This window comes from Erpetoichthys calabaricus, chromosome 13 (genome assembly GCF_900747795.2).
Source record: "Erpetoichthys calabaricus chromosome 13, fErpCal1.3, whole genome shotgun sequence".
Taxonomy (NCBI): Eukaryota; Metazoa; Chordata; class Cladistia; order Polypteriformes; family Polypteridae; genus Erpetoichthys; species Erpetoichthys calabaricus.
This window is the reverse complement of record NC_041406.2, coordinates 56,027,720-56,050,658: the sequence shown is the minus strand read 5'-3', so window position 1 is coordinate 56,050,658 and position 22,939 is coordinate 56,027,720. Positions and strand designations below refer to the sequence as shown.

Here is a 22,939-nt window from a genome sequence, read left to right as displayed (position 1 = left end):
GCCTTTGTCTGGGTGACACTAGAATTTGTTCTCAGTCCCATAGTCCAAAAAACGGGTGGGTATATTTTTGAATGGTAGTAATTATTCATTGATTACAGCCATTGAATGCATTTCCTGTTATTATTTATTTAATTTATTTCTGTTTTGAAAATTTAAAAGTTGTTATAATTTGTAAACATTTTTATAGCTGAAATTAACTGGAGGGTCACAATGTGTTACCTGTTGATTTACATTTCCAAGTAACAATTTCATTGTACTCTGTATGAGTAATAATATAGCTAGTACTACTAATGCAAAAGTAATTGCTAAATGTTTTTCTATGAACTTAAAAAACAGTTGTTATAATCTGTATATGTTACTTTCAGCCACGGCCAATTGACAGCAGTTCTAAAGAAGGATACAAACCAGATCAAATAAAAGGTGACATTGAATTCAAGAATATTCATTTTAGCTATCCAACAAGGCCTGATGTAAAGGTAGGACATAACTGATGTATGTAAACAGTAAATACAGTAAATGTAAAAGAAAACGAAATATTTTTAATGCATGACTGGCATTGTTAAATATGCTATAAAAAGTAATCTGTTTAGTCTAAGATGTTGAATAGCTACAAAAATGAAACCTCATTGGTAAAGCATGATTTTCTCTGTAGGTGCTTACCTACGATAATTCCATTTTTGGTTTAGCATTGGACTCTCCCTTCACTTTCTTTCTTTCCTTTCTCTATCTCTCTCCCTCTCTCTTTCTTTTATTAGTTACCCAAAAAGGATATGTGCTCCTGCTTCATTAGTGTGTTCATGTCACTAAAAATCCAATACTTTCCAGTCTGAGATGTACTGCAGCAGTGAATATATTCTTATCCCATAAATTGTAGCTGTGTTTACATCTAATTTAAATGATTAGAAGTATATCTTCACAGTACAAGCCTACATAATCACATGATTACTATCTCCTTAAATCTCCTTAAATTTACACTACCTCTTATTAACCTACACCCACAACAACATGGATTTATAATCAGGATGATGAAATTGTTCTAAATGCTCTGCTATTGCAAGACAAAATCTAATGGAGGTTCTACATGAGCACTAACTCTATTATTCTATATAAGCACAACAGCATTTATTGATAGTGGTCCACACTGCAGACAATGCTTTTTATTTCTAGGTTCTTTATTGCCTTTATACATTCCTGTTAAAGAATGCAATTTCCAAGTCATGCTGACAGTGGTTGTCAGCTCTAACTGCAAACTGTGCTTACACTACATCTGTTGTCTTGTATACCTGTGACTCTTACACAGGAAACAGTCACAAAAAACTTAAGAAAACGAGTTAATCCAGGTGCTATTAAGCCAGAGAAACAATGTTTTTACTACTGTCCAATGAGCTGCATGACAAAGTGGAATTAAACCCATCAATGTTTAGCAAAATCGCAGTGTTGCCCTTGTTTATTATAACATTTTAACCCTTACATCCACCTCTCCTTGTGATTTCTGTCACCTTTGTTCATTGGACATTCCAGTCCTAATATCCCTCTTCCTTTGTGCTTCTTGTTGCCTCTGCTCATTGGACTTTTGTGAACAACATTATGCCTGGGCACAGATGCTGGCCAATTTGGCATTTTATACATACATGGATTTAAGTAATTTGAGATATATATATATATTTATTATACAGTATATGTATATGTGTGTGTGTGTGTGTGTGTGTGTGTGTGTGTGTGTGTGTGTGTGTGTGTGTGTGTGTGTGTGTATATATATATATATATATATATATATATATATATATATATATATATATATATATATATATATATATTATAAAAAGAAATCCTGTCCTGGAAAGCAAAAGCAAGGCTACGATACGTGATCTTCTCGGAAGACATTTAAAAGACCCACGAGACCAAAGAGACTTGCCACAGTGCATCTCGCGGGGACCGTAAACATGAGACATTATGCCAAGAGATTGACCCAGGACCGTCTCGCGATGATGTAGAACGTGAGATTCTTGCAAGACACGCCCTACTTACAATCTATCAAATAGGACAACAGGGTAGCAAAACATTCAGTCTTGTGAAGGATTTGAGCACATACAGATCCAGGGTCTCAGCGCCTATAAAGCGTACAAGGACATACGTTATAAATGAAACGTCGATGAATAAGCAAAGAAGAAATCAGCGTGGAGAAAAGAGACACAAAAGCATTGGAAAGTTAATGAATATGAAAGTAGGAAAATTAGAAAGTATAAAAAAAAAGAAAGTAAAGGTCGCAGTTGCGCAAACAAACGGAAATTAATACTCGAAAAAGGGAAAATTAATCAGCACGGACCAGGTGTCATTGAAAAAAAAAGCAGGACAAAGTGAGGTCAGAGATAAAAGACAGAGTAGAAAACAAAGTGAAAAGTCATAAAAAGGTTACAAAACAAAAGGGCCAAACACCAGCAGAGCAGGTTAGAGATAATTCAGGATAGGTTTCTCTGTTTGGAATTTCAGCACAGATAAAGCGATCTACATCATCATCAGTTAATAATTTTTTTTGTAAAGTAACCAATAAAATGCATGTGAGGTAAAACACGTTTTTGAAATTCTCTGACTTAAACTTCAAAGCCTAATATTTACATACTTCTGACATATCACCTATGTCCATATATTCGATCTCTGTTCGCCTTTTCGTTATTTCTCCGAGTAATAATTTCTCTTTTTTTGCGCTAATGCGAAGTTTAGTTTTTTTTTTTGACACTTTCGTTTTTTTGCTGCTTTCATATTCTATATCTTGCTCTGCATGTGTTTCAAGCCTACATTTTTTGGGGGTCTTTTGAATTCCAGTTTTCATTATCTCTAACCTGACAAAGTCATTAAACACATGTCTCACTGACCTCATTTAAAAGATTCAGCATATTTGGACTCGAAAGATTCCAAATATTGTTTTTACATAAGCTCTAAAATAAAGTGAAACTAATGAAGTAGCAACAATTCAAAGAAAAAAAAATCTTAAGCCCCCTAGTGCATATATATATATATATATATATATATAAATGTAATGAATTATTATTATTATTATTATATATATATATATATATATATATATATATATATATATATATATATATATATATATATATATATATATATATATAAAATATGTGTATGTATGTATGTATGTGTATATATATATGTATGTACTGTATATATATATAGTATGTATGTATGTATTTTTATGTATGTGTGTGTATATATATTGTGAGCTCGGGTCCGATCCCCATCAGGCTAGCACCAGCACTTTGTCCAAACATATTTATTGAACATAAGAAAAGTCCCAAACAAAAAAAAAGCCCCAGCACCAATCACCCTCTCCATGGGTCTCTCTTCCAAATGTCCATGGGCTGCCTTTCCTCTCCTCCCGGGAGCTTCGTCCTGCTCCCACTCCTGACTCTAACTCACTGATTGTATGGAGGCGGCCCCTCTTATTTCCACCCGGATGTTCTCCAGGTGCCTGATGACGTCCTTCCAGCAACACTTCCTGGTGTGGCAGAAGTGCTGCCCCTGCACCCAGAAGCACTCCGGGTGTCACTGGAAGGATCTTCCTCCACCTTCCCAGGTGTGGTGGAAATGCATGTTTCCCGGGCTCCACGATGCTCCAGGCGCCCCCTGGCGGTGGCCACGAGCCCCATTGGGATTGAGCCTCCTTGCTGCTTCCCGTGGTCCCCTCAACATCCAGGGCAGTTGCCCCCTCGTGGTCCAGGAGACGTGGCCCAGCCTCCTGTTAAAATACACTGTATTGTAAATAGAAAATAACTCAACCTCCAGTTATTTGCAAAAGAAGGGGAATTTCCCCGTATAATGTCCAATGGACAGGTCAAAATGAAAATGAACAACAGGTTCAATAATAGATATTCGACACAGACATCTGAAACAGTAGTGTATTTATAGGGAAAGCAAAACAAGCAAAATGGCTACAGGAAATGACACAAGAGGTAGTGATGTCATCATAGCGGGACTGTTAGTGATGTTGTCGGGAGGGAGATGGAAGTGACGGTGTGAGCCGGCCATGATGATTCCTGGAATGGGGTGGGGTGTTTTTATTTTCTATCTTTGCTTCTGAAGAGAGAGAGAGACGTTAGTACTCCTTCGTAAACCCCTTATCTTGCGAGTATTCACTCACCTTATGGTTTGTTGGCTGCCTCCTACTGATGCATGTGTGACAATATATATGTATGTATGTTTGTATGTACTGTATGTATGTATGTATATATGCTATATATATTATAGTAAAAACACATTGAGTAGGAATAAAAGGTCAAAAGATCAAAGAATACAAAAACAAAAACAAATTTACAAACCATTGAAACTGCTAAGAGTTCTGAATCTAAAAACTAGATTTATACCAATCACACATGTCAATAATGTAGTTTAACTTAACACATTTTAAGTAATTTACTAGAAGCTTCTAATATTTTTTTGGAAATGGATTTCAAGGACTACATGCTCCTGTGTTGCATACCCATTGGTTATTCATAGTTTAGGCTTTATCACACCCTAGTATTGGTGCTATATTATATTGTCAAGCAACAAAAATACCCTTATTGTGTTCAGAGTTGACATTGTTCTAGTCACCTATGTATCCATTTGTAAAGCCACTTCAGAATGGTGGTTAGCCAGTGCATATCCAGGCTTCATCAGGTTTTAGACAAGAACAAGCCTTAGATGAAATGCCAATCCATTATTCCATAAATCAAAAATTCTCAAAAAGCATTTCAACAGAGTGAATGCTGTATCTGTGATACTGTAAATGTCTTTATTTGTTCTTTTAGATTTTGCAGGGATTGAATCTGAAAGTGCAAAGTGGAACAACAATTGCTTTGGTGGGATCCAGTGGCTGTGGAAAAAGTACAACAATTCAACTTTTACAACGATTCTATGACCCTCTAGGTGGAGAAGTATGGAAACTGCTTCTACAGTTTATATTCTGTTTCAAGTTACATTTGTGCTTCAATCATTAATTGTGGCTTTCTTTGTGTTCCTCCATGAAATACAGTACTTTACGTATGCTATCTGTAATATTCATACATTTAAAAAGTGTATTTATTATTCACATATGTTTCCTTTTTAATCACCAACAATGAACATTTGATATTTCATTAAAAGCTCTTTACTGGCTGTCTTAGTAGTCTCATAAGCATGACACTGAAAGTTTAGTTGGATTTGCCACTGTAAGGACAAAAGAGAAAAAGAAGATAAAGTACTGTTGTCCAGGAAGGTCTCCATTAAATGGCAGTGATGCTACAGTGTAAATGTTTACTGAGCTTCAGTTTCTGAGGTTGGGTTGCTTCAGTGGTCAGGTTGGCTCTAACAGTCACGGTCTATGTAATGAACACTGACTGCTGGTCGTGACATTTCTTTTATAGCCAAGTGACAAGTAGAATAAGGGCTTCCAGGGTAGACAGAGGTCTCCATCTCTGTTGGAAGAGGAAGACAGGTTAGTAACTATCCCCCCCATTTTTCCCCCAGTTTACCTTGTGAGTTGAACTTCCTACACTCTCTTGTTGCAGGATCCAGTGTAGATAATTTGAAAAAGTTAAAGTTAAATACAACAGAAATTATTTTTATTTGCAGATCTCTAAATTCTAGTCTAATTTGGTTACCTTAAGTCACTAAGTCAACGTTACATTTTTGATTTGTTTCATCTCAACATAGATTACTCTTGATGGACAAAACATCCGTACCCTTAATGTCAAATGGCTAAGGGAGAATATTGGCATAGTAAGTCAAGAACCAGTACTTTTTGCCACAACCATTGCAGAAAATATACGATATGGCAGAGAAGATGCAACAGATGCAGAAATTGAGCAAGCAATTAAAGAGGCCAATGCCTATGATTTTATATCTAGGCTTCCTGATGTAAGTATCTTATGTAAACATCATAAATGCGTTTGTATTTACTTTTACTCATAATCTTAAGTTTTATTCCTGAATTTGTTTTGTCCTGTTTGGATAATGACATGTCGCTCCTTAGTTTTTTTTTTGTTTTGTTTTTTTTTTCTCGGTGGATTCTGTACTTTTTACATTTGAGAATGCAGTGCACTTCTTCTGTTATAGTTTAACTTTGAAATATAAAACTCCTATTTCAAAAGGAACTTAAAAATCTCTGTTTTTCTGTTTTAAAGTAATCTAGAAATGGCTTTATGATTTTTTTGGATTCTTTGATACAGATTTAAAACAACAACAATATTTAAGAAGCCTCCAAATATTCATAAATGCAAATACCAGAACACTCTATTTATACTTAAAAATGTATAAGTGCTCTAACACAGTTTAAATGTCACTCTTTGTCACATTTAAAGGGCTTAAATACCATGGTTGGGGAAAGAGGGGCACAGCTAAGTGGAGGACAGAAGCAGAGGATTGCCATTGCTCGGGCTATTGTCAAGAATCCAAAGATTCTTCTCTTGGATGAAGCAACCTCCGCCCTCGATAATCAGAGTGAATTTATTGTCCAGACAGCTTTAGATAAGGTAAATAAAAACAAATTCAATTTCCTTACCCCAGTGATTATACTAGGGTTGTTTGTGCTAAAGGGATACAAATGTTTTTTGGCCTATAACTTGACTTTATTTTAACACACTACTTGGTGAGGGCAGCTGCTATATACAGATATTAATGAAGTCAGTGGAAAGTTTCAATTGCTTAATTTTAATGGGTCAGAAAAGAAAGTCCTCTGTGACTATTATTTATTGGTTTCTCAATTTGTGAATTCACAATCATTTTTTTTACTATTGCTTGCTTGTGCTTCCTGTTTTAATTATGGCATCCATCCATCCATTTTCCAACCCGCTGAATCCTAACTACAGGGTCACGGGGGTCTGCTGGAGCCAATCCCAGCCAACACAGGGCACAAGGCAGGAACCAATCCTGGGCAGGGTGCCAACCCACCGCAGGACACACACAAACACACCCACACACCAAGCACACACTAGAGCCAATTTAGAATCGCCAATCCACCTAACCTGCATGTCTTTGGACTGTGGGAGGAAACCAGAGCGCCCAGAGGAAACCCACACAGACACGGGGAGAACATGCAAACTCCACGCAGGGAGGACCCGGGAAGCGAACCCGGGTCTCCTAACTGCGAGGCAGCAGCACCACCACTGCACCACCGTGCCGCCCATTATGGCATTTATTAGAATATTAAAAGTCATACCGTATAAGAGTCTAAGTAAAATGCCATCTCCTAGTAGGTGTTAAGAAAGAAAATTAAAATGAACAACAGTGTGGAATTCAGCAATTAGATTTTGTCTTACCGTATAGATGACAAAGAACCACAACAGTGAAACATCCAGTGGGATAAAGATGATATCTTGAAATGTTTAGCATTCATATCATGATTATGTACTACATGATTAAAACATGCAGAAATGTATGTGTTGTTTGTCTTCTAGTATTTGTTTAAAACACAAAAATTAAATAAAAGATATTGTCAGTGATGAGTAGTAAAAAATATTATTTATTTTACTGAAATAAAGCACTTAGATACAACTTCCATCACCTTTCCCTTTCACTCTGTTCTCAACTTCATGTTTTAGCACTCATTTTAGTCATCCTTCTTGAGATGGAGTTGCATGCTAAGCTCATTTTTTTCCTATCTGTTTCCTATTACAATGTGGGGAAGCTTAGTTTGGTTAGAATAGTTCCATGGAAGCAGTTTTCATCTCGGATCCATGGCAACTACTAGATACAGCAGTTCCAATACATTTTATTATAGTATCAATTTAGAGGGTGATACAAACCTTAAGAAACTAATAAATATTAACCCACAAGGCATTAGAAGTGTTGAACAACCAAGAAAGTAGTGGATGTAGGATGTAGTAGTGGATGAGAATACTCCAGCCGAGTAAATGGTGGAAAAAAAGCGAGACAAAGAGCAATGGACAGAATCATTAAGGCAGTGGAATGAAAATAGATTTATATAATACAACAACACTTTCATACCTGCTGTAACAAAGCAAGGGCACTCTGGAGCAGACTTCTGTGTTCAGGGGCACATCAATGTAGCTCAGATTAGGGTTATGAATGGTAATTTATTAAACCAAAACTGTACATGGGAGGAAAAGGGGAAAGAGAATACAAATACAACGCAGGATATCAGAATAATAAATGTAAATGCCCTTCTGGCCTTTTCTTAACTTATCTGACTAACTAGATAGATAGATAGATAGATACTTTATTAATCCCAATGGGAAATTCACATTTTCCAGCAGCAGCATACTGATACAATAAATAATATTAAATTAAAGAATGATAATAATGCAGGTGAAAAAAAGACAATAACTTTGTATAATGTTAAATGTTAACGTTTATCCCCCGGGTGGAATTGAAGAGTCACATAGTTTGGGGGAGTTTTGTCAGTGGAGCAGGACAGTGACAGCAGTCTGTCGCTGAAGCTGCTCTTCTGTCTGGAGATGATACTATTTAGTGGATGCAGTGGATTCTCCATAATTGATATAACTATATAACTATGACTGTATAGACTCAGAGTGCTGCCCCCTTTTCCAAAACTCAGTGGCCTCCTCTTCTTTCAAGTCTTAGCTTCAACTCCACTCCCAACTTTAAGATCATCTGACTTCTTCTACGTCTTCTTTGTGTTTATGCTGGTCCATATCCTACCTGAGGGTGCATTTCCACCACTTACTCTATTGGAGTGTGAGGTAGATGTGTCAAATTCAGATTCTCACAACCAGATTTGTTTATACTAAAATTGAAGTACTGTACCACACTCCATACATTATTTGAACCATTTTTTACTTCTAAAATATCTGTCACTCCAAATCCCTTTGTATATTCCACTTTTTTCTTAATCATTCTTACTTCCTCCATGCAAACAAATCATGGTCTACTGTTTCACGTAACATACGTAATTCAAACATATTCTATCATTAACATGCATCCCCATGAGTGTTAACACCAAATTTAAACTAGTTTGTCCAAGTCTCAGCCTTTCCAGCCACACATCCACCTTTCTCTTTCTACATATCAGACCTTTTTCTTGCACTAACTCACATAATACAAAAACTGATTTGGTTATCTGACTTGGGGAAGTGGAAGCTCTTATAAGGGTACTACCAGAAACACCTGTAGTTATACTCCAGCTTACCAGGGAGCACTCTCAGGTCATTTCTATACCCACAGATACTCCAACAAGTACTACATTTTAGAGGAGCCTCTTTGGGACCCTTAACTCTTTAGCAGAATATTACTGCTGCAGCCAAAGAGTGTTCTGGGAAACAATTGCACCGACAGAGCTCACCTATAAGCAGGACTCTATTGGCATAGCATGTCAGCTACGTAAGGTTGTAGCGGGGCTACATAGTATTAGTGTTTTCAATGTATGTGCTGAGAGCGTTTTGTTTCCATCGTCCCGTTTGCTGTTTATAATGTGTGCGTCAGTGAATGTTGTCCCCATAAATACAGAGGGGACAGATGAGGGAGAGAGACCGCAGCCCCAAGATGGAAAGCACCTGTTCACAATCAATTTACATCCGGCTCTTTACTATTTAAACGATCAGGAAGGAAAAGAGAGGAGGAAGGAAAAAGACGGAGATTTCAATTAACAACAACGAACCACCATTACCTGCTATTTTTCACGTTGCGCTTTGTATCCAGTTTGTTTTTCATTCTGCCTGATCTACTTTGGTTCAATCATCACCAGGGACCCCGGGGTTGGACTTCATTATCCACCACACGCTGAGGAAACACGGTGAGATTGTTCCATTTTTCCGGGAGATTCAAACACATCCATTCTTTGTTGACCAGTCATCCGTATTCAGGACAGTAACAAGAATTTTTTGGGCCAATCTGGGGACATGGGGGGGGGGGGAGGGGCTATTTTTGGGCCAATCCGTAGACATGGGAGGAGCTAGTGGAGCGTAGACTACATACTGTACGTCTCGAGAAGAATTCATGCCTGGTTGTGAAAATGCAGTTTCATTACGACGTGCTAGCGTACACGAACAACCGGGGACAAAACGGGGACATGTTTCTGAGTGAGGACAGTTGTCCGAAAAAGGGGACTGTCCCTGGAAAACGGGGACGGATGGTCACCTTAGTAATATACCCGGACTCAAGTTCACGATCATGGTCATTTCCGTATTCATCCATTATTGTTATTTTTGTTGTGTGTGTTATACGTTACAGGGGCAAGGGAGGGTTTGTTATTGTATATATGGTGTTTTCACATTGTTGCTTTGGTGGTGGGATATACATATCTATATATATATTTTCTACATGGGGAATGTGTAGTATTGTTTTGTTATTGTGTTTCATTTAATATATTTATTTACTTATTTGACATACCTGCTTTTGTATGCTCGTGATTCACCGTTGATTGAGGGGAAAATATTATTTGTTAGAGGTATGGCTTGGTATATGTAGGTTAGCCTCAGTAATTTATCCAGGCCACAGGTCTTGGTAGTGTAGCTGCCGGCTGGGTAAGGGGTTGCCGTTACAAGGGCATCCTAGCCAAAATGTGTATTGTCTCACCATTTATGCCATCCTTCTGGTCTTCCTTACACTGCTTAATTCAAAGTAGGTCACTTGGGGGGAATTCAGTTATTTGGTCATGCTTTCTATTAATTTAATACATACAGTATGTCAATTTTAGGCAAAATTACAAAATTTACTTTCAGTTCACTAACATTCTTTTTTTGTTCATTAGGAATTTTTTTGAAAAATCAATGCAATAAAGAATAACTTATACAACATTGCAGTTTGACTTTGCATAAGTACTCATCTGTAAACCTAATATGTTATGCATTCTTGTAGTTGTGTATTTATTACTTTTAAAAAAAATTTCAGGCAAGAGCTGGTCGGACTACAATTGTTATTGCTCATAGATTATCTACAATCAGAACAGCTGATATTATTGCTGGATTTCAAAATGGAGTTGTTTGTGAGCAAGGAACCCACAGTGAGCTAATGGAAATAAAAGGATTGTACTACTCCCTTGTCATGCAGCAGGTACGGGACATAGTGAAATATTTCCACCTATTTTTTTATTTTTTTGTTTTACTGGATTAATGAGTAGCCACTGATGCCATCTCAGTCTGAAGATAGTGATACAGTATAAATATCACAAGTAATATGATGGTGAGTTTTTCTTCATGACATCTCTGCAAAAATGAGAGCAGTACAATTGAATGGAATTGATATACTTTTATAATTACTTAAATAGCAAAGACATTTCCCAATCTCAATTGTATGTGTATCTAATTCATAATTTCCTACAACTTCTGTGTCAGAATTTAAAGGCAAGCTAAATAAGTTGCCCCCTTTGTCTATTTTCCTCCCTGCTCTTAAACTGAGATTTGATATAACCCCATCAGAATAGTTTTGTGACCTGTTTGTATTAAATATAGAGGATCTCATATATTTCAATAAATCAAAAATTGTCTGCTGGTTTGTCTGTTGTATAGGAGTCAAGCAACCACAAACGGAATAAAAGAAAATCAAGTGAAGCTCCCAAAAACGTTTTCCATTGCAGAAGCATATGGATTTTCTGTGTGCATAACTTCCACAGAATAATTATTATTCATCTTTACCTCTTGGATTATACTTGGTGCTCCATTTTTGCTAGTTTGATTTATTTGCCACAATCTCTTTTCTTAATGTGAGGAAAAATGAAATCTTTTGAAGAAATAAAGACATAAATACATAATTTTCCCTGCTAATCCCACTTATTCATTTGAATGCTCTGTGACTCCAAAGTAAATTATTGATGCACCAATTTTCATGGAGCAGTGATACATTTGACTTTCTGTTAAGAATTAAGGAACAGCCCCAGATTGTTTTCAAAACATGCTCCAGGTGCTTCGTTCCATTACTTGTACTTTGCAGTACCCCACTTCAAATGTGACTATACTCACTTTCTTACTTAAACATAGCAAGAATTTCTCACTTTAAGTGAATTACAGCCCTCTCTCACTCATGACTTGTCTATGAAGTTAAAAGCAAATTTTCTTTCTGCACCTTCCTTTTCCTGTCACTTCCTTCCTGCATTGCCCCAAAAAGTTTAAAATGAACAGGCTTTCCCCGAAAGCTGACTATTTTTGAGCAACATCCACCTGAAAAAAATATATTTGGATGCGTTGCCTTGTATGTTGCAAGATTTCAGAACTGTTTCTGTATTTAATTAGCAGTTCTCTTGCCAGAGAATTCAGTATTCACCTTAATTGAGGTGATTTGCATACAGGAACAACTATTTTGAGGGCAAAATACGGCAAAGGGTTCCCAAGGAACTCCACTCCTTTTTACACTTCAAAAGATTTACCGTAATCTTATTTCCTCTGAGTGCTCCTGCTTCTGTGTGATTGTGGATGCTGATTATAATATAATATTCAGATATTATTATATATATTATATAATCTGAACATTTACATTTTTTAATGTACAAAAGTTTACAGTTCAAAGGATGTAAGCTTGCTGTAAAAACACTCAAACCATATTTTAATTCCATATACTGTACATAACTGGTTAATTGATTTGTTAATGCTGAATGTAGCTGTAATGTTAGTTGTAAAATGAAAACACTCATTTTAAAAACACTTGTTTAAAAAAATGCAAAAATACATTATTTTGAGGTTCCTTATTCTAAAATAATTGTAAAATGAATTTTATATGCAGAGTGAAAGAGTTCATTTAATATTTGCAGTTGTCTTGTATTAATCTTTAAATAAGTTTTGGCATAATTTGGCAAAGTTTGTCTTAGTTTAAGCCAAAAAAACAAAGACCATTTTGAATGTTTACATCTTATTAGTTTTAGAAACTTAAAATGAAAACACAGCTATACTTAATTTAGCCTCTACTCTGGATATGCTACTGCTGGCTCTCTATACACCTCAGCACTATTAACCGCTGAACAAAACAGATATTGTTGATTTTTTAATCTTATTAATGTTTATACTACACAACAAGACAAGTTAGTCACAGATATAAATTTGTTACTGAAAGAATACAGTTAAAAAATTATTAAAAACATATTTTTTAGAGTATGAAAAACGAAGATGAAGATAACGAGTATGAGTCTGATGAGATGGATGAAACAGAAGATGAACTAGAAGTCCTTGAAAATGAGATTGCTGAAATTAAAAGCACAAGAAGTCTCAGCAGGAGATCAATACGACGGCGATCTACAGCTAGAGGTTCCAGGAGGTCACTAAAGAAGAAACAAAAGGAGGGAGAGGTGCAAATGCTTTTTAAAAGCATTCAAATTTGATATGAGTCTAAGCTGTCCTATTAATTAATTACTATGTTATATTTGAGATTTATCAGCCAGTCATACATTACACATTCTTGACTAGCTTTTGACATAATTCAAATATATGACATATGAAGACCACAAGGCTGCCTTTAATTTAATTATAATTTAAGATGTAAAAAAATCTGTTAAACATTTAGGCTTAATTTATATTTTTAGAATATTTTAGTATATTTTTACTTTTTTAAAGGAAGAGGAAAATCTCCCTGAGGCATCACTTTCTAGAATATTATCTCTAAATAAAAAAGAGTGGCCCTACTTAATTGTTGGACTGCTGGCTTCTGTAATTGATGGAGGCGTGTATCCATGTTTTGGGATAATATTTGCAAAGATTATTGGAGTAAGTATATTTCTAATCAGTTAAATTATGCAATTGTAATATGCAGATTTTTATTGCTTACCAGACAACTGCAGAGAATGTGGAAAGTTATTTATAATACATTGTCAAAATTTTGCAGAACAATGAAGGAAATTTAGTTATTTTTAAATATATTAGACCAGATTACATGCAGAGTGTATTTTAATACTGTGCGGTGGGCTGGCGCCCTGCTCGGGGTTTGTTTCCTGTCTTACGCCCTGTGTTGGCTGGGATTGGCTCCAGCAGACCCCCGTGACCCTGTGTTCGGATTCAGCGGGTTGGAAAATGGATGGATGGATAATGGATGGATGGATGGATTTTAATACTAAGTCATTATTTGCCAGTTTTTGTTGATGCAGTAATATATACAGTATAATCAGACCATTCAAAAATTAATAATACCAGCACAATGTTTAAATTTTTTAACAATGCTTCTTAATTTGTAATTGTAAAAGCCATATTAAATATTTTATTTCCTCACAGAGGTTTTCTCCAAAATTCTTACATTTCCTGAAGTTAACGGGTAAACATTTAGTCTATGGCAATAGGAGCCAGAAGATTTTTCACCAAAAATCAATATTGAGATATGAACACCTTTTTAAGAAGAAGCTGGAAGTGAAGTTAGGGTCAAGTAAAAATATCAGTAAGCCAGGATGGCAGTCAGAATACCAAATGCCAAGACCCAAAGCACAAAACTAAAACTGAATTCCTAAACAACGGAAGCAATACAGGCCTTAAGATGACTATTGATGTTTCTTCTGAATGATGATAAACAAAATGCCATCTTTAGTCTTCTTTTTAAGATTGTTAAGCCAAAACGAGTATGTAGTGCATGCCATGTTAAGTACTTTTGGCACCCTGATATCAGACACAATGGTGCAGTTCACATAGCTGACAACCACGTCTGGAGATGGTAAACTATGTGATTCTCAAAATGTCGACACTGTAAGTCAGAATACTTATGCCTATGTTTACCGTTACTGTTCCACTATCTTCTCTGTTTCCCTCTTGTTTTATCCTAAATCCCCAAAAATGTATATTTTATGTCAGTTGGTCTAATATGATTGATCATGAAAGAAAAATTGTCCTTTTGCAGGGTATTGATAAACCATTCACAGTTGTATATACATACCTTATACTTGTATATACACAACTTATACTTGTATATAAATACCTTATACTCCTTCCCCATTTCCAAATATAAAACACGAGACTCTAAACCCCTGGATGGTGTATATCAGCTTGCTGCTAATCACATCTGAAAACTACATTATTCAGTACAGTGGTGAGAATATTTAATTATCAAAGAGTCAAAGTAGAAACTATTAAGTACATTTCAAAATTCTACTCACTGCCACATGCCTTTTATAAAAATTGTTGAAGTTATATAGCATAATGTGTGCACAGTCTTAATAATTAAATTCCCTAATAATGTCTTCAAAGGTTCATTTAACACACAGTACTGTATTTTATTTTTAACTTTGTTGATCCATTAAAATATATTGAGTAATGTAGTAAAATATCTCAAATTGTCTTTAACAAGATTTTCCACATTCTTTTAAGGTGTTTGGTGAGACTGATCCTGTGATAAGGAGTCAAAAAACAACAATGTTTTCGCTCCTATTTGTGCTACTTGGTGCAATTTTCTTAGTGGTAATGTCCTTGCAGGTAAGTAAATCTACTAGTAAAATACTAGTAAACTATATTTGATTTGATCATGTATAGATACAGTATATCACTTTAAGACCATAATATATTACAGGCTTTGAATAAAGAATGATGATATATGTCCAGTATTTGCTCGGTTCCTACTTTATTCTCCTGTTGAATTTACTAAAGACATCAGATAGGTAAGGTAGAAAATATATCAGTTTTCCTTAAAATGATCTTGAATTTATCCTGAAGTTTGTCTGTTCCCAGGCTACTTCAGAAATATAATGCCTTCAGTACTTCCTCAATCTGTCCCTGAATCTCTTGTTAGTGAAAGTTGCCAGGAATACCATCTAACGTATTTGTACAGAGCACATTTCTTTAGATTTCCAAACCACCTCAAATATCTCCTCTTGAAGAGCAAAGGTTCTATTTTCTGATCTTCCTGTCTTGCTAAACATCTTAGACTGTCAGAAGAGAAAGTGTAATGAAGAAACCTCATTTAAAACAGTTTTAATCAGTTTTATTTCGGTGGGTCATTACATAAAACTTGCGACAAGGGTTGAAGACATAGATTGATTAGGAAATAAAGAGTTTTATCTGTGAACTTTACACTTACTTTGGAAACACTCTCTGACATTGCCACTGCTATACTAGCTATACCATTGGTCAATCTCATGTTTGCTTAAACTCCCTGTTCTTAATAGTACCCAAGTTATTTAAACACTTTGGCCTGCTGTTCATTCATTCAAGAGAGCAAACTGGTCTTTTTTTAAGAAAATAGCCATTATCAAATTTGAAATCTTGCTCACACTCTGTCATAAACAGATGTAATCAAGAGAACAATATCACCTGCTAGTAACAGTCATGTACTATAACTATCTTGTGTCTCTTTGCTGTTCCATGCATGAAACACCCAAAAAGGAGAGGAGACAAAATTTATTCTTAGAAAATTTCTGCATTCACATTAAATTGATTTAAGTGAATGGCAGAAATGTAAACTCAAGTTTGGATACACAAATTCAGAGACTGTACTGAACGCGTAACAGGCCCTGGATAACACATTTCCAGATCACCTACCTCAAGATGCCAAACAGTGCATAGTCATAAGTCTTAAGTTATTAAGCACTTATCAGTTCCTCCATATATAGTATTCAACCGTTGTTTGAATAATTCTATTAATTTTGCAATTCACAATGCACTTTATGGTAGTTATTCAGAACATTTGATTCAATGTAAATTACACTGCTGTTCATATTGCATAGTCACATGATCTGAGGAGTTAGCTGTAAAATTAAAAAAATGTATTCATCCGTCCATCTTTCCTGTTCAAAAGAAGCATAGTCACGTGCTGTTAACAGTTTAGTGTAGTTCTAAAATTTATTCTACATTTTGTCTATGATAACAGTTTGAGAGCAATAACACTTGACACAAGAATATTGGTGTTTCCATACTCAGATTCTCTAAAAAACTATGATGATTTTTATAAACCTAACGTACATCATTCAATAAATACTACTGCCATAGCCTACATAAAAACACTCTTGGAATAAATGTTAATTTATACAAATTCTTAAGAACTAACCACTGCTTAATGCTGATCGCCCTTTAAATTTCTGACCCTGTTTTGTGTATACACAGTCACAATGAAACAAAACATTTTCTAGCAAAAGCAAACCCTAAACAGGGTTTGCACAAATTCACACACCCACATTTCCACTCAGACTATGCCAGTTGAGTGCCACCTGTCTTTGACTAATGAAGTGAGAGTCTTATGAGGAAAGTATCATGAATACAGGAAGACCATGCAAATTGCACTTAAAGGTCATTCCAAATGTGAATCATATAGGGACAAACTGGTATAAAATGGCAACAAAGTATCTTTTTCTTGATAATGTCAAAATAATGCTAATATGACTTCAAAGCTAAGAAATCATGGCATAAATGTGATTCAACTTCCCCTAATTAGCAGAATAATTCAGTTATACAATTTTTAGACTCTTCTTACAATAATTACTTCAACACTATATTCAGTTTTCCAAGATACTCCAATGTACTCATCACAATTTAACATAACAAATCAGAATCTTTATAGCCATTGCTTTGTCGTTATCATTTTAGGCAAGTGTCATAGCTATGTTATTTCTTTATTTGGGTGAGATCTCCATCTTTACAAAAGCTAAATATCCCCTAATAATTAACCATATTATCTATCTATCTATCTATCTATCTATCTATCTATCTATCTATCTATCTATCTATCTATCTATCTATCTATCTATCTATCTATCTATCTATCCAATAGTTATTAATATACACTCTAATTTGTACTAATTACACTGTAATTTGAGAATTGCAATATGAAATGACATGTAACAAGACAGTAAAGAAATGTACACACCTGCTTCACAGATCAAATGTTAATACTGTATTTGCAAAGGCTCAGTTTATACCTCTCTGTGGTGCCTTTGTCATCTAGATGCAAAATGTTATATTTTTGTTAATTTTCTTGTAATAGAATGCAAGCTTATTTCATTCAAATTTCTTTGAGTAAAAGAAGGTACTTAAAAAATTATGTTTTGTTATGTAGGGTCTTATGGTGACCCTATTTTCCCCTTTATATTATATATTGTGTATGTTTAACCACAATGTCCAAAATTCATTATACTATAATAATACTATTATACTTACCACTCTGTGGTCAGATACACTGCTTCAGTTCAACAGTTAACCCCCAAATACTTTATCTATAGACAATTGGACAGAGTAAAAGAACAGACAGGAGAAAGAGCTACAGCTTTTACTATGTATTATAGGTAATTCATTTTATTATAACTAGTGCCATAAAAGACAATAGAATTTGGCTTTGTATATCAAGACCATATAACCTAATGTATAATTTAGATGTATAATTTCAGGTGGTGCACTAACTTATAGCTGCATTCAATTCTGGTCAGCTCATCATCTGCACAGGCCCAGGCAGCCTGCTTGTACCTTTTCCTTGCTCTTTCAAAAGTATTACAAGTAAAATGCTAATTCTACAAATAAAGGCATACAAAGTATTTATCAACTTATATGTAACATATCACTCCATGCACTAATAGGTTAATTTTAACAAATTTCCATAATGGGTAATTATTTCTTAAATTTTAAAATTGAATATAAAGAAGACAGTAATAATAATATTCACAACTTTTTTTTCCAGGGATACACATTTGGAGTGTCTGGTGAGACCCTGACTTTGAAACTGAGATCACTTTCTTTTAAAGCAATATTGAGACAAGTATGTATTTTTTTTCTTCTGAATAATGTACAATTCATGAAATTCACTTTCAGATTAGTAATATTTCTATACAAAATGTTGTATGTAAAATAATAATATATAACAAAAAGATAATGTAAAATAATAAAATATTTGTAAGTGATGAGCAAATACCTGAATGAATATCTGCTTATGGTTTCGTATAATCTGTATATCATACATTATACAGGTGTTTTAATTGATGTGTAATTTTTTTGTTTGACAATTTGTCCTGAGTTAATTATTTTTACTATTTTATTATTACATAGCCCAACCATCATGGCTTTGAGTCCTATACTTGATCAGTCTGTATGGAGTTTGCATGTTCTCTCCATTTCTGCAAGGGAGTTTCTCCCACATTAGGTTAATTGGTGGCTCCAGATTGGTCCTATGATTGAGGGTGTGTGCATAAGTGGACCTGGTGTCTTGTCTGGGAATTGTCCCAACTTTGGACCAAACAGAATCTGGCCCAATGCCCCTAAAATGGATTGAGCAGGTTTAAATATGTACTTTTTTTTTTGTTATAAATGTTTGTTTCGGTACATAATAATGCAATATGTATGCTATGTGCAAATTAGCAGAGTGTCATGAACCATAAAAACAATCATTTGGTTAGACAGAAATACAGTAACAGGTAAGCTAGAAATGCTTTGTTTCTATTTGTAAATTTATACACATTCTCAATTGTATGTAACACCTAAAGTAATTTTCATTCTTTAATTGCATTTTCTGAATGTTTGTTATTCACATGAGGTCCAAAGGAATAATTTAAAATGTAAAATTGTATCAAAAATCTCTAAATATAAGCAGTTTGTTAATTTCACCTTAAGTGGTCAGATATCTTGATTCCTGAAAACTTAAAATATGTGACAGTTATTTGTAAGTGTATTTAATTTAGGTTGCAGTTACAAAACATGTTAACATGTTAATTTAATATTATAATAGGAGATCGGTTTTTTTGATGATCATAAGAATAGTGTGGGCGTTTTGATAACAAGGCTTGCAACTGATGCCTCTCTTGTCAAAGGGGTAAGTACCATTTGTGGAGGATAATGCTTATGAAGAAATTAATCTACAAAACTTGAGTAAATAAAAAGAAAAATATAGTGTTATGTTATTAAGGTGTTGCTTTTCTTTCTTTTTCTTTAAATCTAGGCTGGTGGTTCAAGACTTGCACTAGGTATTCAATCTATCTGTACTCTCTTACTTGCTGTAATCATTGCATTTGTATTTAGCTGGCAGTTAACTCTCCTTATATTAGCCTGCATTCCATTTCTTGTTGGAGCCAGCCTCGTTCGAATGAAATCTGTGGCTGGCCATGCTTCCAAGGATCAAAATGCTCTAGAAGCCTCTGGAAAGGTATTTGTTTTTTTGTTCAATGTATTTTAAATTCAAATTATGTGCTATATGTGAACACGCTTCTAAAAAAAAGAAATTGCAAAATGTACTGTTGTGTCAATTTAGGAAGTATTACTGTACCATTGTCAGCAGATTTAATGGGTGCCTAGTACTGGTTTGTGCAGTTTTGAGTGTAAACTACAATATTGCATGTTTTTCACTGTGAAGCATTGTAGTTATACATACAGGCGAAGGTCTGAGAAAAATGAAAACAAAGGCAATGATTTGCTTATATTTATAAAAGATAATTACAGCAAAACTTGTAATTTTCAGATATTCAAATGTTATTAGTATTCCTTATGAACTCAACTTTAAATTTAGTTAATAATTCAAGATCAATTTAGGCAAGCACTGCCTAAATCTAAAAAACTCTGCCACATACCATTCTAATTAAATTACAACACAGCTTCTCTAAGCACATACTGTGACCAAAACAAATTTTGTGAAAACCTTCAGAAAACAGATTTTCAGTATCTTTTAGTATAGAAAGAGTGGACATCACAGTACATGGCACAGTGTGAGTTCTAGTAGGAAAACATGTCAAATGTAATAACTGCTGCTGCTTTCTCGTTCTCGTTGAAAATTAGGGTGTCAAACTATATGACTAGGAATTGTAAGGAGTGATTGATTACATAATTCCATCCCAACTTTTCATCAAAAGTCAAGGCCTCCTGTTATACTGCATACAGAAGTATGTATTGACTAAAAAAAAAGTTGGACAAGTGTGTGTGTGTGTAATATATATATATACAGTGGTGTGAAAAACTTTTTGCCCCCTTCCTGATTTCTTATTCTTTTGCATGTTTGTCACACAAAGTGTTTCTGATCATCAAACACATTTAACCATTAGTCAAATATAACACAAGTAAACACAAAATGCAGTTTGTAAATGGTGTTTTTTATTATTTAGGGAGAAAAAAAAATCCAAACCTACATGGCCCTGTGTGAAAAAGTAATTGCCCCCTGAACCTAATAACTGGTTGGGCCACCCTTAGCAGCAATAACTGCAATCAAGCGTTTGCGATAACTTGCAATGAGTCTTTTACAGCACTCTGGAGGAATTTTGGCCCACTCATCTTTGCAAAATTGTTGTAATTCAGCTTTATTTGAGGGTTTTCTAGCATGAACCGCCTTTTTAAGGTCATGCCATAGCATCTCAATTGGATTCAGGTCAGGACTTTGACTAGGCCACTCCAAAGTCTTCATTTTGTTTTTCTTCAGCCATTCAGAGGTGGATTTGCTGGTGTGTTTTGGGTCATTGTCCTGTTGCAGGACCCAAGATCGCTTCAGCTTGAGTTGACGAACAGATGGCCGGACATTCTCCTTCAGGATTTTTTGGTAGACAGTAGAATTCATGGTTCCATCTATCACAGCAAGCCTTCCAGGTCCTGAAGCAGCAAAACAACCCCAGACCATCACACTACCACCACCATATTTTACTGTTGGTATGATGTTCTTTTTCTGAAATGCTGTGTTCCTTTTATGCCAGATGTAACGGGACATTTGCCTTCCAAAAAGTTCAACTTTTGACTCATCAGTCCACAAGGTATTTTCCCAAAAGTCTTGGCAATCATTGAGATGTTTCTTAGCAAAATTGAGACAAGCCCTAATGTTCTTTTTGCTTAACAGTGGTTTGCGTCTTGGAAATCTGCCATGCAGGCCGTTTTTGCCCAGTCTCTTTCTTATGGTGGAGTCGTGAACACTGACCTTAATTGAGGCAAGTGAGGCCTGCAGTTCTTTAGACGTTGTCCTGGGGTCTTTTGTGACCTCTCGGATGAGTCGTCTCTGCGCTCTTGGGGTAATTTTGGTTGGCCGGCCACTCCTGGGAAGGTTCACCACTGTTCCATGTTTTTGCCATTTGTGGATAATGGCTCTCACTGTGGTTCGCTGGAGTCCCAAAGCTTTACAAATGGCTTTATAACCTTTACCAGACTGATAGATCTCAATTACTTCTGTTCTCATTTGTTCCTGAATTTCTTTGGATCTTGGCATGATGTCTAGCTTTTGAGGTGCTTTTGGTCTACTTCTCTGTGTCAGGCAGCTCCTATTTAAGTGATTTCTTGATTGAAACAGGTGTGGCAGTAATCAGGCCTGGGGGTGGCTACGGAAATTGAACTCAGGTGTGATACACCACAGTTAGGTTATTTTTTAACAAGGGGGCAATTACTTTTTCACACAGGGCCATGTAGGTTTGGATTTTTTTTCTCCCTAAATAATAAACACCATCATTTAAAAACTGCATTTTGTGTTTACTTGTGTTATATTTGACTAATGGTTAAATGTGTTTGATGATCAGAAACATTTTGTGTGACAAACATGCAAAAGAATAAGAAATCAGGAAGGGGGCAAATAGTTTTTCACACCACTGTATATATATATATATATATATATATATATATAATATATATATATAATATATATATATATAATATATTCTGGGCTCATCAGGCATACACACTCACTGCAATCAGATTGTGATTCAGACTACGAATGTCATGAATGTAATTACCCCGATCTACATGCTGTCAAATAAACGAACCACACGCCGTGGCGCAACATAAAGAGGCTTCGCCTCTGACGCTGACGTTTGAGGTTTGATCCCCGAGGGATGGTGCAGTGAGTGTGTACGCCTGATGAATTAGGGCGAAACACGTGTCACGTACTCTTTGCATTATTTGACAGTAAACTATGCAATACAGTATACTGTCCATCCATCCATCCATCCATTTTCCAACCCACTGAATCTGAACACAGGGTCACGGGGGTCTGCTGGAGCCAATCCCAGCCAACACAGGGCACAAGGCAGGGAACCAATCCTGGGCAGGGAGCCAACCCACCACAGGACACACACAAACACACCCACACACCAAGCACACACTAGGGCCAATTTAGAATCGCCAATCCACCTAACCTGCATGTCTTTGGACTG

At 35.5% G+C, this 22,939-nt stretch overlaps 1 protein-coding gene across 2 annotated transcripts in view; it reads left to right on the top strand.

Moving 5' to 3' along the window:
- The window catches only part of abcb5 (ATP-binding cassette, sub-family B (MDR/TAP), member 5), a 56,254-nt gene that overhangs the window by 18,798 nt on the left and 14,517 nt on the right, over positions 1-22,939 (top strand). For both annotated transcript variants that reach the window (XM_028818312.2, XM_028818311.2), the window contains exons 12-22: positions 366-476; positions 4,809-4,934; positions 5,692-5,895; positions 6,339-6,509; positions 10,846-11,007; positions 13,034-13,228; positions 13,494-13,643; positions 15,225-15,329; positions 18,517-18,594; positions 19,558-19,641; positions 19,768-19,971. In XM_028818312.2, coding sequence (XP_028674145.1) covers positions 366-476; positions 4,809-4,934; positions 5,692-5,895; positions 6,339-6,509; positions 10,846-11,007; positions 13,034-13,228; positions 13,494-13,643; positions 15,225-15,329; positions 18,517-18,594; positions 19,558-19,641; positions 19,768-19,971 — 1,590 coding nt within the window. The remainder of the gene's footprint in view (positions 1-365; positions 477-4,808; positions 4,935-5,691; positions 5,896-6,338; positions 6,510-10,845; positions 11,008-13,033; positions 13,229-13,493; positions 13,644-15,224; positions 15,330-18,516; positions 18,595-19,557; positions 19,642-19,767; positions 19,972-22,939) is intronic.